The following is a 17,072-nucleotide window of genomic DNA, read 5'->3' as shown; positions in this document are numbered from 1 at the left end:
CTCCGTAGCTCCCGTGGTAGAGAGAGAGAGAAAAGAACTCCTTGGCCACTGAGACAAAAAACCCATAAAGGTTATACAATTTTTTTCTTTTCATTAGCGCGCGCACGCACACACACACACACACACCCGAGAATTAGAGAGTTTTAACATTGTAGGACACAAAATCGTCCATAAGGCTTCACACACATAGAAATAAAACATACACATGCACAAAGACACATAGAGAAATAGAAAGATGAAAATGAACTCAATTGGAGGGTACTTACACACATACACGCACACACACTACACACACACACACACACAAACAAAGAGAGAGAGAGAGAGAGAGAGAGAGAGAAATGACGATGGGTTGAACTTGAGAGCGTTATACCATTTAATTAACTCTTTTCATTAGCGCACACACACACCCAAGAAGAAGAGAGTTTTAACATCATAGGAAACTATCCCAACAGACCTTAAAGAGGAGTTGAACTCAAGACCTACTATTATACAGGGGAATGGCATAACCAAACTACCACACTTGGGAGAGAGAAAGGTTATTCCATTTTCCTCTTTTTATTAGGGCACACACACTCACCCACACACACACCCGAGAAGAAGAGTTTTAACGAAATAAAATGAAATGTTATATTAACATCTTTAAATGGCTAAAATGACGTATGAGACCAAACTATTACAAAATTGTTAGTCTGATACCATGTCTGGGTACTAAAAGACTAGAACAAAAATACTACTACTACTACTACTAGAATCCATCTTCATCTGCACTTTGGTATAACGCTGCTCCCGTGTTAGAGAGAGAGAGAGAGAGAGAGAGAGAGAGAGAGAGAGAGAGAGAGAGAGAGAGAACTTCTTGGCCACTGAGAAAAAAAACCCATAAAGGTTATACCATTTTTGTCTTTTCATTAGCGCACACACACACACCCGAGAAGTAGAGAGGTTTAACATTGTAGGACACAAAATTGTCCATAAGGCTTCACACACATAGAAATAAAACACACACATGCACAAAGACACATAGACAGACAGAGAGATGAAAATGAACTCAATTGGAGGGTACTTACACACATACACGCACACACACTACACACACACAAACAAAGAAAGAGAGAGAGAGAGAGAGAGAGAGAGAGAGAGAGAGGGGAAAAGAAAAAGACCAAAGAGAATTAAAACAATTAGGGAGAGAGCGAGAGAGATGACGAGGGGTTGAACTCGAGAGCGTTATACCATTTAATTAACTCTTTTCATTAGCGCGCACACACACCCAAGAAGAAGAGATTTTTAACGTCATAAGAAACTATCCCAACAGACCTTAAAGATTCAGTCGACGAGGAGTTGAACTCAAGACCTGCTATTATACAGGGGAATGGCATAACCAAACTACCACACTTGGGAGAAAGAAAGGTTATACCATTTTCCTCTTTTTATTAGGGCACACACACTCACCCACACACACACCCGAGAAGAAGAGAGTTTTAACGAAATAAAATGAAATGTTGTATTAACATCTTTAAATGGCTAAAATGACCTATGAGACCATGTCTGGGTACTAAAAGACTAGAACAAAAATACTACTACTACTAGAATCCATCTTCATCTGCACTCTGGATCTTCGTAGCTCCCGTGTTAGAGAGAGAGAGAGAAGAAAAAGACCAAAGTGAATAAAATTATAGGTGAGTGAGATAAAGAGAGAGACAACAATGATATGAGTAATGGTAATGTGATCAAAAGAGACGTAGGGAGAGTTAAATGTGAGTAATAATTCCATCCAAAGATGTTGATTTTAATGTCATAGAGAGGGTTTCCAAAGATCTCGGGCTTGATGTAAATGCCTAGAGCAATTCCTATAGACATGATACTCAAAAGGCAAGCCCAAGAGAGCCTTCATAGTGATAAGCAAGAGGTTTTTAGGGTCCTGTCTATGGAAGTATTAAAGGATCTATCTAATGATAGACCCTCCAAATTTAGATATGCTATTCCAATGATAGTTAACATAACCAATTTGTCACTCTCATACAAATAGTTTCAAAAGATCCCAAGGATATTATAAGTGCTCTGTTGTAAGAAATCAAGAGGGAATTTGGACAATCAACATCTTATTCTTAACAATAAGATAAAACACCCGATTGTTCTATACATCATGCCGAGTTTGATTATTGTGGGAGGAGATGATGTCCCAAAGAGGCAAGGACTGATCTATTTTCCATATGATGCGAACTGAGGGCTTCTCTCCTAATGCATTTACATATGCATTACAGTTCAAAATAATCCATAGTTTGATCACCAAAAGGTGACCACATGGATAGAAGATCACATGAAACCATTATAGATTTCAAAAAGGGTTGGATAGAGAGAATAACACGTGTGATTGAAAGATCCAGTATTGCTTCCGAACCCTATAATTTTAGATATAGAGTGAAAGTGAGAAAGAGAGAGAGAGAGAGAGAGAGAGAGAGAGAGAGAGACAGAGAGAGAGAGAGAGAGAGAGAGAGAGAGGGAGATGGAGAGGGAGAGAGAGGGATGGGAAACAGACCTAGAAACGGACTTATTTAAAGAGACATATTGTAAAGTCAAGTTTTGTGGATGAAGTCCTAGATCAACTACACTTACAATGTCTCTCTTTTTTTTCTTAGGAACTTTATGGCACCTAGGGTATCTGCTGAATGTTTTGGTCATGGATTGGAAGCGATGGAGATAGTAATGGATCATATAATGATTCACTACTCTCCGGAAAACAAAGCTGACTTCTTTCAAAGCATTGTTCGAGGTTTCTTTCCGGGTGTTACTATAGAAGAAGCTTGGAGAACCAACGACCGCACTTCCATGACTCGAGATGGGACACCCTTTCACCAGGTGTTTGTCAGAATCCAGAATGATCCCAGTCAATGGTTTCACAGCCTACGCCTTTTGCAGATTCGAGTAAAGATGGGATACTCATATGGTCTCTACCTTGATTCTGAGCTAGGTTGTTGTTCTATATCTGAATTTTATAGCAAAATTAATGCGCTAAAGAGCATTGTAGGACCTGATAAGATAGAGAATCATAAGGAGCCTATTTCAAGCGTCCCAGTGCTAAACACTCTTTTCCCATTTTCAAATGTAGATGGGGTTGACCAGGTATTCAGAAAAACTTTAGATGATGTATTTTTTTTATTCTAAAATAGCAAGCACTTAAAAAGTGAATATTCTGCGAGGGCTACTTTTTAATTTACAAGCATTCAAACCTTCTCTTTGGTTGTCACATTTCTCTTTTGCAACCACTGTAGTTTTTTGTGTACTGTAAAATGGAGATTAGTTGTGCCATTCCATTAGCTATTGAAACCAACGGCTTGATATCATGTAAGTGCATGAGGGGGTGAAGAGGAGATATTGTCATCTCTTCCTACTATTCACAATGTGCGTGTAGCAAAGAGAGCAGCTCGAAATGTCGGGAGGAATAGTGCATCTGTTAATGAATGGGAGATACTTTCATCTCTTCGTATTCGAAATGTGCGTGCGGCAAAGAGAGCAGCTCAAAATGTCGAGTGGAATTCGAAGAAGCAAATTATTGACACCTTGCTAGAGATCAAAGCCTCCTGTAATAGGATGGAGACAATGCAAACTAATGTCTCCGATGTGGTTGAAACTTTAAGCTCTACATTGGAGATTGAAACTGGGATACTATGGAAATTGCGAGAAGAGACAAAAGCATCAAACTTGCAGAGATTAGAGAGTGAGGCATACATGAGAGAGAAACTTTCCAAAGTTGAGGATTCTCAAAAGATGATATTGGCATCTATTGAGAATCTTCAAAAAGAGGCTTCGCGGAGTCAACGTGAATCAAAAGGACGAATGCAAGACAATAATCTACGACAAATCATGCCAGGATTGAGAAGTATCGTCAACAAGCTCGGTGCTTTGACAAAGGTTCAAGGTTCAAAACTCTCAGATATTTGAGCTACCTCAAATAAATCAAGTGCTTTGGCTAGATTAGTTCGACCAAAGCAGCGTCAAGTTTCTCAATGACCTAATCCTACTAATCCTACTAATGGTAGAAATATGTAATGTTTTGTTGTATCTTCATCAAAGTGTTCTTTTTAATTGAGTCAAGCCGTTGTGTCAAATGTATTTAGCCCTACTTATGGTAGAAATATGTAATGTTATGTTGTATCTTCATCAAACTGTACTTTTTAATTGAGTAACTATCAATGTGTCAAATGTATTTAGGTTAGAGGATATAATTAGATGTCCCAGTTTATATTGATTTTTATTATGCATAAAGATGTTCTTTTAGTTGACAGATCCAAATTATATCAGGTAAAATCGTATTTATATGAGATCTATTTGCACCTAATTTCATAGATGGTATCTGGACCACGTATATTATCACCTGGTCATGCACGACGTAGTCGACTATGTGATGATTCGCAAAAGGCAAGGCGCCAAATATCACGAGAGAGAACAAGTCATTCACTACAAAGTACTATTAGAACTTTATTGGAGTGCAATGAAAGACAGAGCATGCATGATGTACATGAAGGAAACTGTGAATCCATGAACATTATGACAACAATGAACATAGTAGAGGGAAACTATTCTAAAGCAGAAAATCACTGTTTGTCCATCCGCTTTGAATATCCAACATCTCTCCTTTTACATCACAAGTCTATGGCACCAGTTCTATCCAAAAAGTGTGTGTTGCACAACTTAGGAAGCTTAGATTATGTTTGCTCCAAATGTGGAGTAAAGGCCTGGAAGGACGAAGGAAAGACTATTCAAACATTTGTGGGTAAATATTGTCGCTTTGATGGAAAAGTCCAATTACTTCCTTTGAATGAGCCACCAAATGAATTGAAAGATTTGATGAGCTCAACCACAACAAGAAGTAGACAGTTCTTACAAAACATTTGAGGATATAATAATGCATTGTCATTTGTGTCTCTTGGTGCCCATATCGATGAGACTATTAATTATGGTGAGAGAGGTGTATAAACATTTGAGGATATAATAATGCATTGGCATTTGTGTCTCTTGGTGCCTATATCGATGAGACTATTAATTATGGTGAGAGAGGTGTATACACTTTTAAGGTTCACGGCTCTGTCTACCATAGCATTGGTTCTTAGCGCCAGCCGAAGGACAAAATGAAGTCCCACGCTTTGTGTTAGAAAATAAGACATAGCTAAATAGATTTTTGAGTAGATTACTTAATGGAGAGAGATAGATTTCACACACAAGAGATTATAGAGTAGAGAGAGAGAGAGAGTACACACGATATACGTGGTTCACCCAATGTGGGCTACGTCCACGGGAAACCAGCCACTCAATGGCTTTAGCACTTCAAAAGAAGAAGTAGTTTACAAAGGGATTAAACCCTTGATAGAGCTCCCGCCTTGCTTCACTCTCACCACCTCACACTCACCTTGTTGCATCAACTTCACACTATGAAATGTGTGTAGAAATAGCCTCCTTTTATAGGCCAAAAAAGCTGCCCTCTCTTATGAGAGACAGCCATGTGTAGCCGCCCTTGTGCGAATAAGTCCAAATCGGACCCTCCAATCCGCCCATGTGTGGCCGCCCTTGAGAAGACAAGTCCGCTTTTGAATTCGGCCACCGGCCACTGGCCATTGACTTCCGACCACCGGCCACCGGCCATTGACTTCCGACCACCAGCCATCGGCCATTGACTACTGGCCACCGGCCAACCGACCGGTTGTTCTCCGACCACTTTTCGGCCGCCGGCCGGCCATAATATTCCAGCGAAAAGGAATATTCCGGCGAAAAAAAAAAAGTCTCGGGGGCCTCCGCCCCCGAGGCCTCTAAAGTTGCGCCTGATTCTTGTCCGTGAAAATTTTGGTTTCCGGTGAGTGATTTTCCTTCACGCACAATGGCTTCTCCTCATAATGGGGGCCTTACAAATGTGCGCTTTTACCACAGAAAATTACAAGGGTAAATCAGGCTCCATACTTAACACTTTGCACAATTATATTTTTTTGATACCGAACATGAGTTGAGCAACAGATTGCATCATGTTTCAAATTTAGATCGTAGTATTCTAGAGTGTTTACAAGTGATGATGCATAGAGTAAATCAATATGCAAATGCTCTACGATCTGTTGCTTCTTTGTCTGGAGATGCTATTGTACCCAATATGAGGATGATTATTGCAGAGCATTGTTGTGATGGTTGGCAATATCTTGCTCCAAGGGGTTCTAAAGTTGCTGCAATTATGCCAGGACAAGGGGATGATAGAAATATTGGCTATCACGACATTGTACTGAATTTTTGACACGGGGGTTTAAAAACAATCTCCAGCATGCATCGAGCTTACATGTCCTTATTGTATGTTTTATTATTTCCAAGTGGAGAGGATGTGTGGCTTTATTTACAGACTACCGATGGAAAAAAATTGAGTCAAAAGCAATATTATGTCTTTCGCTTACAAATAAGAGATGATATTGTGGAGTGTCTTCTTCAAGGAGGTAGGCTATTACAACAGTATGTCGTGGATTCTTATAGTACTCTAGAGGAGTCACAGGTTTTGTGGATGCAAAATAACCAAAAAACATGGTGAATTGTACCAAGGATTGGTTGACATGGTTGAGGCTAGAGATGGCTTAGAGAGGGCTGAAGGTCAAAATGTTGGCCGTAGAATTTTTTTTCCATCGTCTTTTGTTGGAGGTCCAAGATATATGTGCCAACTATTTCAAGATGCAATGGCAATTGTTCGTAGTAGGAGTAAATCGGATCTCTTCATCACATTCACATGTAATCCACGATGGAAGGAAATAGATGATGCATTACTACCTGGACAAAGTGTTGTTGACAGTCCTGATGTGACTATACGAGTGTTTTATCAGAAGTTCCAAGATATGATGCATTTACTTATCAAGCAAGCCGTATTTGGAGAGGCGATTGGACATGTTTCAGTGATTGAGTTTCAGAAGAGAGGTCTTCGTCATGTACATATATTGTTGATACTTGCATCCGAATATAAACCCACAGAGACATTACACTATGACAAGTTGGTTTGTGTAGAGCTCCCTGACAGAAATGTGTTTCCAAAATTATTTGATGTAGTGAGTCGTTGTAATGTTCATGGGCCATGTGGTCCTTCGAACCCATGTTCTCCATGTATGGTTGATGGTAAGTGTAGATTCAAGTTTCCACGAACATTTTCTACGTCTACAAATGTAAACAAAAGTGGATATCCTTTGTATATGAGAAGAGATGATGGAAGGTTTGTTATGTTTAAAAATGACAATTTAGATAATCGTTGGGTTGTTCCTTACAGCCCTCTCTTATCACTAAGATACCAAGACCATATTAATGTGGGGATTTGCTCAACTGTCACTGCCGGGAAATATCTTTATAAGTACGTCTACAAGGGACATGATCGAACCACTATTGTCCTTCAAGATGGTGAAGGAGCTACTGATGAGATCAAGAGTTATCTCAATGCACGTTATGTTTCTGCATCTGAGGCTATGTGGAGAATACTTGGCTTCGACATGCATAGTGAAAGGCCAGCTATTCAACGATTGCAAGTACACCTTCCATTGCAGAATATGGTTACATTTCAAGATGGTGATGATGTATCACATTTGCTAGATAATGAGCAAACTAGAAAAACTACCTTAACAGAATGGTTTGTTGCAAATCAAAACTATCTTGAAGCAAATAGCTTCACATATATTGACTTTCCAAATGGTTGGGTATGGAATAAAAGTCGAAAGGTCTGGCCTCCACGACAACAGGGTGTTTCTATTGGAAGAATGTATAATATTGTCCCTACCACTGGTGAGGTTTATTACCTACGAATGCTTCTCAATATTTGAAAGGGATGTAAGTGTTTTGAAGACTTGCGTATGTATGATGGTCACATCTATGATACATACAAGGAGGCATGTATAGCTAGAGGATTATTGCAAGATGATGAAGAATGGTCAATTTGCCTCCAAGAGGCATCTTTTTTTCAAAATGGAATGCAGTTGAGACAACTATTTGCAATCATATTAGTTTTTTGTGAGCCACTTCATCCGGCTTCTCTTTGGGACAGGTTTTGTACTGAATTTTGTGAAGACTATGTTTATGCCCTAAGGATGCGTATTTCAGATACAAGTGTGCGATTTGATGTGGCAAAAAATCAAGTTTTGCTTCATATAGAATGCTTTTTGCAACAACATGGCAAGAGGCTTTGCGATTATATGTTGCCTGCAATAGACTCAACATTGGTATCCTTAAGTGAAAATGGTGTTATTTCTGAAAAAACAATGTTCAATGTTGATGAACAGTGTAGTATAGCAGATTGTATGGAGACTTCCTTAAATGAGGATCAGCGAGATGCTTATCACCAAGTGCTACAAGTTGTTGACACACATTCAGGGAAGGTATGTTTCCTAGATGGTCCTGGTGGCTCAGGAAAACCTTACTTATATAATGCACTCCTTTCATGAGTGCGAGGAAGTTGTAGAGTTGCTCTTGCATGTGCATCCTCGGGTATTACAGCTTTGCTTTTGAGTAATGGAAGAACTGCTCATTCTAGGTTTAAGATACCTTTGGAGCCCCACTCTGAAGCAACTTGCAATGTAAAGGTAAAAAGTCAACTGGCAGAACTTCTAAGGAATGCAGCTTTACTTATATGCGATGAAGCTCCCATGACACATCGCTATGCGTTTGAAGTAGTGGACAGAACTTTAAGAGATATTATGCAGCGAGATACTTTGTTTGGTGGAAAAGTCATTTTTCTTGGAGGTGACTTTCGACAAATACTACCTATTGTACCAAAAGGTAGTCGTACAGACATTGTAAATGCTTCATTGTGTCATTCTCACATATGGAAATACATGAAGATACTGAGGCTTACCAAAAATATGCGTATAGTTGATTGCGGTTCAAATTCACTTCAACAACGTTTTTTCCGTTGGGTGCTTGATATTGGCAATGGGGTTATGGATGATGGAGGAGACTTAGACAAAGTCAAAATACCTTCGCACATGATGCTTCCAGGAAATAGTTTGGCAGATCTTCTAAGCTTTATATATGGAGATTTGTGTCATTTGCAAGATCATGCAGTTTTTTCAGAGATTGAGCAATACTTGCTCCATGGAATAAAGAGGTGGATTTAATTAATGACTATGCATTGCAAAGAATGAATGGAGATTGCAAAGAGTATCTAAGTGCATATTCAATTTGTATGTCAGAGGAAAACACACATTTGTACACAATTGAATATTTGAATAGACTTACTCTTGGTGGTGGTTTTCCACCTCATGCTTTAGTCTTGAAAGAAAACGCTCCTATCATGTTGCTGCGAAATTTGGATCCAAGACATGGATTATGCAACGGAACTAGATTGATATGTAAGCAATTTCATCATAAGGAAATTGAGGCAGAGATAGTTACAAGATCAAATATTGGAGAGAGAGTTTTTCTTCCAAGGATTGACTTTATTATTGGAAGCCATCAGGGGCTTCCATTTCAAATGAAGCGTCGTCAGTTTCCAATCAGGCTTGCTTTTGGGATGACTATCAACAAAGCACAAAGGCAAACACTTGGAATTCTTGGTCTATATCTTGCATCATCAATCTTCTCTCATGGACAGTTGTATATTGCAATGTCATGTGTACGAAGTAGAGCTTCTATGAGGATTGTTGTCAATACTGAAAACACTCAAGCGAAGTGTTACTACACTCCAAACATTGTATTCAAAGAAGTATTACAACTAGCGAGCTCATAACAATAAGTTCAAATTGACATTGTGGCTCTCACTTAAAGTCAGACACACTTGATGTTAAATTTTATTCATATCTCTTAGATCAAAGTATTGCCCACAAACGGATCCTCGACGCAGTGCCTCCTATGTAGTGGGTCACATCACTGAATTCATTCGAGGTATTTATCTTCTCTTTTAAATTAGTTTATTAACTTGACTTATTATTTTCTTGAGAAGATTGGCTTATACATTGACTTACTCTATTGAAGATCCACCGCAATGGAGGGGAAGAGTTCCTAATATGTTTTTGGTGATCTTATTTGATCAAACTCATATTATATTGTAAGAGTTTTTATACATGGTATATTTGTAGTTTTAAGCTTTTATTGCTCTACATATTCATGGATGCCTTTGCAGAGATCACTCCCATCGAGGTTTTATCATCGTAGGTGTTTATGAATTGCTATACTTAGTTAGAGATATGTCCATGGAAGTTCTTGGATACTACCATGTTGCCTTTTCTTCGAACCACGAGCATCGTCAAATTCAAGTTAATATTTGGTTTGTGAGTGACAAGAGGCCAGTCAATGCACAACAGGTGGGGGTTGTTGGAGACCGCACTACACCATATCAATTGAGGATATTTACTCAAGTTGGAACACCACCCCGTATCTTGCAAAATGTATACAACATAGGTCCCTAGACTTATAAAATCCCTAATGTGGTCTCTCGAAGGCTACACTTTGAATAACTGTTTTGTATTGTCTCTTTGTGAAGTTATGAAATTTCAAAGTCTTCTGAATTGCTTTCATTCATCTCTCTCTCTCTCTCTCTCTCTCTCTCTCTCTCTCTCTCTCTCTCTCTCTCTCTCTCTCTCTCTCTCAAATCCTTCACTAAAACAAAAGAAAGAAAGACATGATTCTCTACGGCATGATCGTCAAAGTCTTCTTTATTCTATTTCATATTTGTTCCTCTTAAACTTCCAAATTTATGCTGTTAGAGCAGATAAAGAATGGCACGATACATCATGGTTTTGTACACCCTCAATGATGTACCTACTTATATTAGAGGTATGTAAATGTAAAATCTTATCTTTGTTACTTACTTTTACCATGAATGAGAACTTTTTTGCCTTTATTTTATATGTTTACACGTGTAACATTTTTTCTAGATCCTCCATTATGGAGGGTCCTGCACATGCTGAGGATATTGTTCGTATTGTCGAGGATTTTGAGATCCTTCGGTGCGTATAGCTTGAACTTGAATCCATATGACGTTAAATGTGTTGTTACTTTTTATGTCTAAATGGTTGGTTGTTATATTGATTGCAGGCTTCAATATTATTGCAGACATTCTGTCTTGGCATTAATGAAGCACAATATTTTAGAAGTGTTGTAGGTTATTATCACATAGAGTTTGATATAGATGATATGCGAATCATTGTACGAGAGTTAGATATGCAACACCCTCTCAATTGTAACTTTTCATACGGTCCCTATGGAGTGAATGAATGGATGTTTAGAATCTATTCTTTGGGTCAATCACCTCGACGCCTCGGTCGCAGTGTTCGACGTGTCGGACCTTGGATCTTGAGAGTTCCAAGTAGAGTGTGTAGTAGGCTCAACTTCTCTAGATGATCGAACACTTTGATCCATTGTTTATGCATTCTAAGTACCATATTTTTTTAGTTATTGTTGGCTTATTGAAGTGGGTTTTTATCTACTACATAGGTTAATGTGTGTGTGTGTGTGTGTGTGTGTGTGTGTGTGTGTGTGTGTGTGTGTGTGTGTGAGAGAGAGAGAGAGAGAGAGAGAGAGAGAGAGAGAAAGAGAGAGAGAGATTTGTGAATTGCTAATGTAGGTTAACACGGGTCATGATGTATTGGCTATTCTCCCAATACATATAAGGATGATTATATATTTGAAAGTTAAGGAAGAGTACATTTGTCAAAGATATGGTACGTGGTGTTGGTGGCATCATTGGGTGTATTCATATGCTAATGGGTGGTATGGAAATTGTGGACGGTTAAGCATTACACTATGCAAAGTGTCACAAATATTGAGCGAAATAAAATTGATGAGAGTCCTACAAGAACTACATATGGTTGATATTTATCATGTCAATGTTTGTGGTTGTGATATTCAGTTGCGAAAGATATATCACAATCACAAATCTTACATTTCGGATGAAGAGTTTGCATTTTGAAATTAATTGTGAAGTTTATCAATGCGATATATTGGAATGATCCTCATCCGTCCACTTATAGAGTAGAATATGAGTCGTTGTAAACAAAAAAAATTAAGGTTGTTGTAAAAACTTTGACCTAATGAACCTCTTGACACTTTTTGGCATGACAATTAGTAATTGAAGTGTTCATATTGCGCTGATACTTTTTTAAAGTGTTTTAAGTGGCCATGTTGATCATCTCTCTTTCTCTCTCTCTCTCTCTCTCTCTCTCTCTCTCTCTCATTTTAAGCTTTGAGTACTAATGTTGTCTTCTTTTCTTGTAACCAATTAAATGGCCCACGAAATTGTGAATATTTTTCCAAGTGTCCAAAAAATTTATTGTTGATGCCTTTGAAGAAAATTTGTTACCTGCTAAACGGGGATGGCAATGAGCATGGGAAGTGATTGAGAAAAACTACACTGTTTGGGGATCATATGTAGATGAAGAGTTGGACACGATTTACATCAAGTTGCTTGATCCCTATTTCTTTCCCAACATTAGGCTCATGCTCTTAAAGCAAGAGCTTGGGTTGATTCGTCATTACGAGATTTACTTGAGCTGGGTTCAAAAAATAGATTTGAGAGAAGTTTGTAGAGCTCCAACGCAATATCTTGATCCTATTGAAATAGCACGACTTAGAGTGCTATGCAGATATGTTCCTAAGCCTTTTTGGCAATAATGTCAACTGTTTTTTCTTTTAAAATATGTCTCTTTAGTCATGTGATTTTATATAATCTCTGTGTGTGTGTGTGTGTGTGTGTGTGTGTGTGTGTGTGTGTGTGTGTGTGTGTGTGTGTGTGTGTGTGTGTGTGTGTGCAAAAGGGGTTAAATGTACCAGGAGTAGTTTAAAGGGGCCAAAGATAGAAAGTGTCGATTGTGTGAGTGTCGATCGTGTGTGTGTCATGGAGAAATGTATAAAGATGCACACACACACAAACACATACAAAGTGAGGTGGTAAGAGCGAGCGAGGCCCGCCGATAGGCGGGGCACGCGAGCTAGTATATATATATATACGTATGTATGTATATATATCTATGTATATGTATGTGTGTGTGTGTATATGCATGTATGTATTTGTGTGTGTAAATAAATAAATAAATTATGTATATGTGTGTGTGTATATCTATATATTATGCTTGAATCAAAGATTTGCCACATAGGTCCTCCTGCTATTTTTCTAGTACAATAATTATGACATTCAAAATTTTTATGTTCCAATCCCCCCCTCCTGCAACAAAACCTCTCTCTCTCTCTCTCTCTCTCTCTCTCTCTCTCACACACACACACACACACACATGTTGGATGGATAGTAGTTTGCATGGACTATGATTGGTCTCTCTCTCTCTCTCTCTCTCTCTCTCTCTCTCTCCATCCATAGATATTCACTCTTGTTGAAGACTCGTGCTACTTTTAGTGTCTTTTTAAATTGTTCCTACACCCTTGAACATTTTTTTATATCTTTCTCTCTCCCTACTTCTCCTTGACGCATCATTCATTGGACGCTCAAAAATTATCCTCTCTCTCTCTCTCTCTCTCTCTCTCTCTCTCTCTCTCTCTCTCTGGGGTTGATTTTAAATAGCCACCCTTGCATGTCAAAATTTAGAGAATTTATAGGTTTTTAAGCATGTTCCACATTGTAAATCTAAAAAACAAAAAAGACAAAATATCCGAGAGCTAGTAAAAGGTCCGTCAAGTGGGCAATCATTAGCTATCCTTTTTTGAAAATTGGAAGGGCTTGAAGGATGCCCTTGGTGAGATATAGTGTAATGAGCTCAATGATAAAAAATCTCTCTCTCTCTCTCTCTCTCTCTCTCTCTCTCATACATAGCCAATAACATGGATCGACCTCTTTATTTGCATGCATGTCCTCAAAGCAAGACATCACCAAGTCGATGTGAAACAAGCTTTTTTTCAAAAAAGACAAACTTTTAGAAATCTTTGAAAAATATCAATATTGGTCTTGAAAAAATCCCTTGAAAAGATAAAGCCAAATATATATATATATATATATAAATTAGTTATTTTAAAATAATTAAATTTTCACTAAAATTATCCCTTTTTGTTATGTGCATTTAAACTGAAACATTTATTCTATGCAAAATAGAAAGTAAAAAGTCTATTGATTTTACATTCTGAAAAGCCTGTCACTTCTTACAATGTTACCCTTTACTATTGCATTTTAAATCTAACCTTTCACTTTTGTTTTGAAAGGTTTGCTCTTAAGTGAAACAGCGAGTGACACATGGAGGGTCTCTCCTTCCTTGAAAAATTTAAGCTGCTTCATATATAGTATAGTCTGTGACCCATGTGTTGCTACTTCCAAGAACATGGCCATTGGGTTACACACATACACATATCCGTAGGTGTGTGTGCGTGCACAAGCAAGGAGGGTGTACTTTAGTTCCTGTAATGGCTCAAGGAAGATGGATTCCCTCTCTCTTTATTATTAGATCTTGAGGTCAAGATATCTATTTGGATTGTTTTTATGACAATAAAAACTATCTTCTTCTTCCTCCCTCCCTCCCTCTATGCCCCCCCCCCCCCCCCTCTCTCTCTCTCTCTTGCATGCGCACATAGACACACACACACACATACACATATACAAATTTTTGAGTTCAATACTTGTCGGGTAGATCTTTGGGATCTCTCTCAATGAATAAGAAAATGAAACTATAATAATCTTTGAGTGTAGCAAATTGGTTATCACGGTTCGCTCTTAAATACCAACAAACATGTCAGATAGAGCTTTCGTTATCACGGTTCGCTCTTAAATACCAACAAACATGTCAGATAGAGCTTTGAGGTCACTTGAATGTATTCCTATGATATTAAAATCTCTCTCTCCCTCCCTCTCTCTCTCTCTCTCTCTCTCTCTCTCCATTTGCGTGATGCATGGAAGCAGTAAGAGCTTAAATTTTTTGAAGCTCTTTAAGATAAAGTATTAAAACCTCTCTCCTTCTCTCTCTCTCTCTCTCTCTCTCTCTCTCTCTCTCTCTCTCTAACTAGACCTTGAGATCAAGACTCGTTGAGTACATCTTTTATATCTGTTCGGATCATTCTTATGAAAATAAAAATTCTCTTGTTTTTTCTCCTTCACCTTGCTCTCTCTCTCTCTCTCTCTCTCTCTCTCTCTCTCTCTCACACACACACACACACACACACATTGGTGTCCCCCACGAGGGTGTAATAGATTTTCAACAGGTATGGTCCTCTTCTCTTGGTATAGCATGTCCTCAGGGTGGTGAGAGAGTGACAATGCATGTATTGGGCAGTCAACTTTTCTACATCCATCATGACCTTCCATTTTGGGATTGTTTAGTGTATTTTTATCGTCAAAATTGCAAATTCCACGCTGGATTCCAAGCTTGTCTTGAAGAAGATCATCGAGAAAATTTTGCAAGTTTTAGTGTAAATTCCATCAATTCTTCAAATTTTGACCTATAATTCAAAAGAGTGTTACTATGTTCGTATTTATTTTAGAATTTCTGTGATTAGAAAATTATTTTTGGCAAGGCCTATTCGACACCTCTCTCTCTCACTCTCGCTCTTGCAGTACGCTCATGTTATCCCACATTAGTTGTAGGTAGTGTCATCTTAACTCTAGGACCATTTGACTTTGGCTCTTTGCGCAAAGCTACAATGTGCATTGTGCACATCCTTAAGGCTAGAAGGACAATGATACATGGAGATGTCAAGTGGGAGGTTTTAGCTCAAACTTTGGTATTTTTTGAAGCTGAAGAGGCCGATGTATCAGTGACCTCTTAGAGATGTCATGGCTTGTCACGAGCATGGCAAAAAATTATCTTTTTTTGTGATTGTCAATATAATTTACTCAGCATTGTGAGTTTTGCAAAATAAAATAAAATAGGGATAGGTGTGCATTTTGTGTACAAAGAAAAGGGGAGTTTTTCCTCCTTCAAAATCAAAGTTGAGCCACAATAAATATAGATATAATGCTAAGCTTTTTGACTTTACATTGGCAGAACATAACTTCCTCCTTTTGTGTACAAAGAAAAGGGGAGTTCTTCCTCCTTCAAAATGCAAAGTTGAGCCACTATAAATATTGTGACCATAGATATAGTACTAAGCTTTTTTACTATTTTAATTTAGCAAAACTCACAATTGTGAGTGAATTATATTAAACAACCCAAATAATTACAAGGTCTTGTCATGCTCGTGTTGAGCCATGACATCATCCAGAGACCAAAATTACATCGGCTATCAGGGCAGCCATCCCAACCAACTCGTCCCCCTTATCCTTGATACATAAGGTCCATTATCATGTTCTTCTAAGATTTTTTAATTACCGAAAGCCAAGATTTCCCCCCGTCCTAGGCATACCCTCTGCTGACCACAAGGCACAAGTAGTCCTAGACCAATCCTCCGAGTGTTGCTTGCGTCCGAGCTTCCATATTAGCACTTTACTTTCTTGTATAATTTATGTGAAGCTTGCCACCTCACGACCTCCTTCAAACACACGACGGTTCCTTGTCTGCCATACATTATGTAAGAAGTACCTGACGATTTGTGTGCTGGTGAGAATGGCAGGACCACCTGAATTCTTCCCTCCAAGGAATAGATCAGTCTTGTAAAAACCAATTTTCCATGTTCTTCGGACCCACTTGCATATTTTCTCTGCGAGGCCTTTGATAGTTGGGAAATCCATGAAGAGTTGGGCCAGATCTTCACTAGCCAACCTACACCCCAAGCATCGATTTGACCCAATCCCTCTTTCCTGAAGCTTCACCCCCGTCGATAGAGCACCCCAAATTACCTTCCATAAAAATACCTTCATGTGCTGCGGCACCTTTGGCTTCCAGATGTTCTCCATTACTTGCTCCCACCTTTCCTCTGGCCATTGTTTTTTCCATATCTTGTTAAGGGGCTTAGACCAATTCTTCTTATGCATCATTGTATGGTAAATGTCTTTAGGATGGGGTTTCCATAAGAGACTGCTTTCAAGCCATTTCCAGGCGTTCTAGTCAAATTCCGAATTACAAATAGGCATCACTATGTTGTCAAGCTCTTTCCTCACTTTGTGGACCAGCAAGACCTCCAAGCTATTTAGTTGGTACTGGATAACCAGAAGGTCGATGGTTTTCCAACTCTTGTTGTCACTGTCCAGAAGTGCCCCAGTCGATTGAGAC

The 17,072-nt window shown here is 38.6% G+C and overlaps 1 protein-coding gene across 1 annotated transcript; it reads left to right on the top strand.

Moving 5' to 3' along the window:
- The first annotated feature begins 6,578 nt into the window (after nt 1-6,578).
- LOC147448095 (uncharacterized) lies at nt 6,579-11,095 on the top strand. The gene is made up of 5 exons (XM_086523748.1): nt 6,579-7,787; nt 7,974-8,372; nt 8,577-9,100; nt 10,869-10,940; nt 11,029-11,095. The coding sequence occupies exons 1-5, from the start codon at nt 6,579-6,581 to the stop codon at nt 11,093-11,095; spliced, it is 2,271 nt and encodes a 756-aa protein (XP_086379874.1).
- The last annotated feature ends 5,977 nt before the right edge of the window (nt 11,096-17,072 follow it).

The sequence above is a fragment of the Adiantum capillus-veneris genome, chromosome 11 (assembly GCF_014529385.1).
Source record: "Adiantum capillus-veneris isolate H3 chromosome 11, ASM1452938v2, whole genome shotgun sequence".
Lineage (NCBI taxonomy): Eukaryota > Viridiplantae > Streptophyta > Polypodiopsida > Polypodiales > Pteridaceae > Adiantum > Adiantum capillus-veneris.
This window is presented reverse-complemented; position numbering and strand designations above follow the sequence as displayed.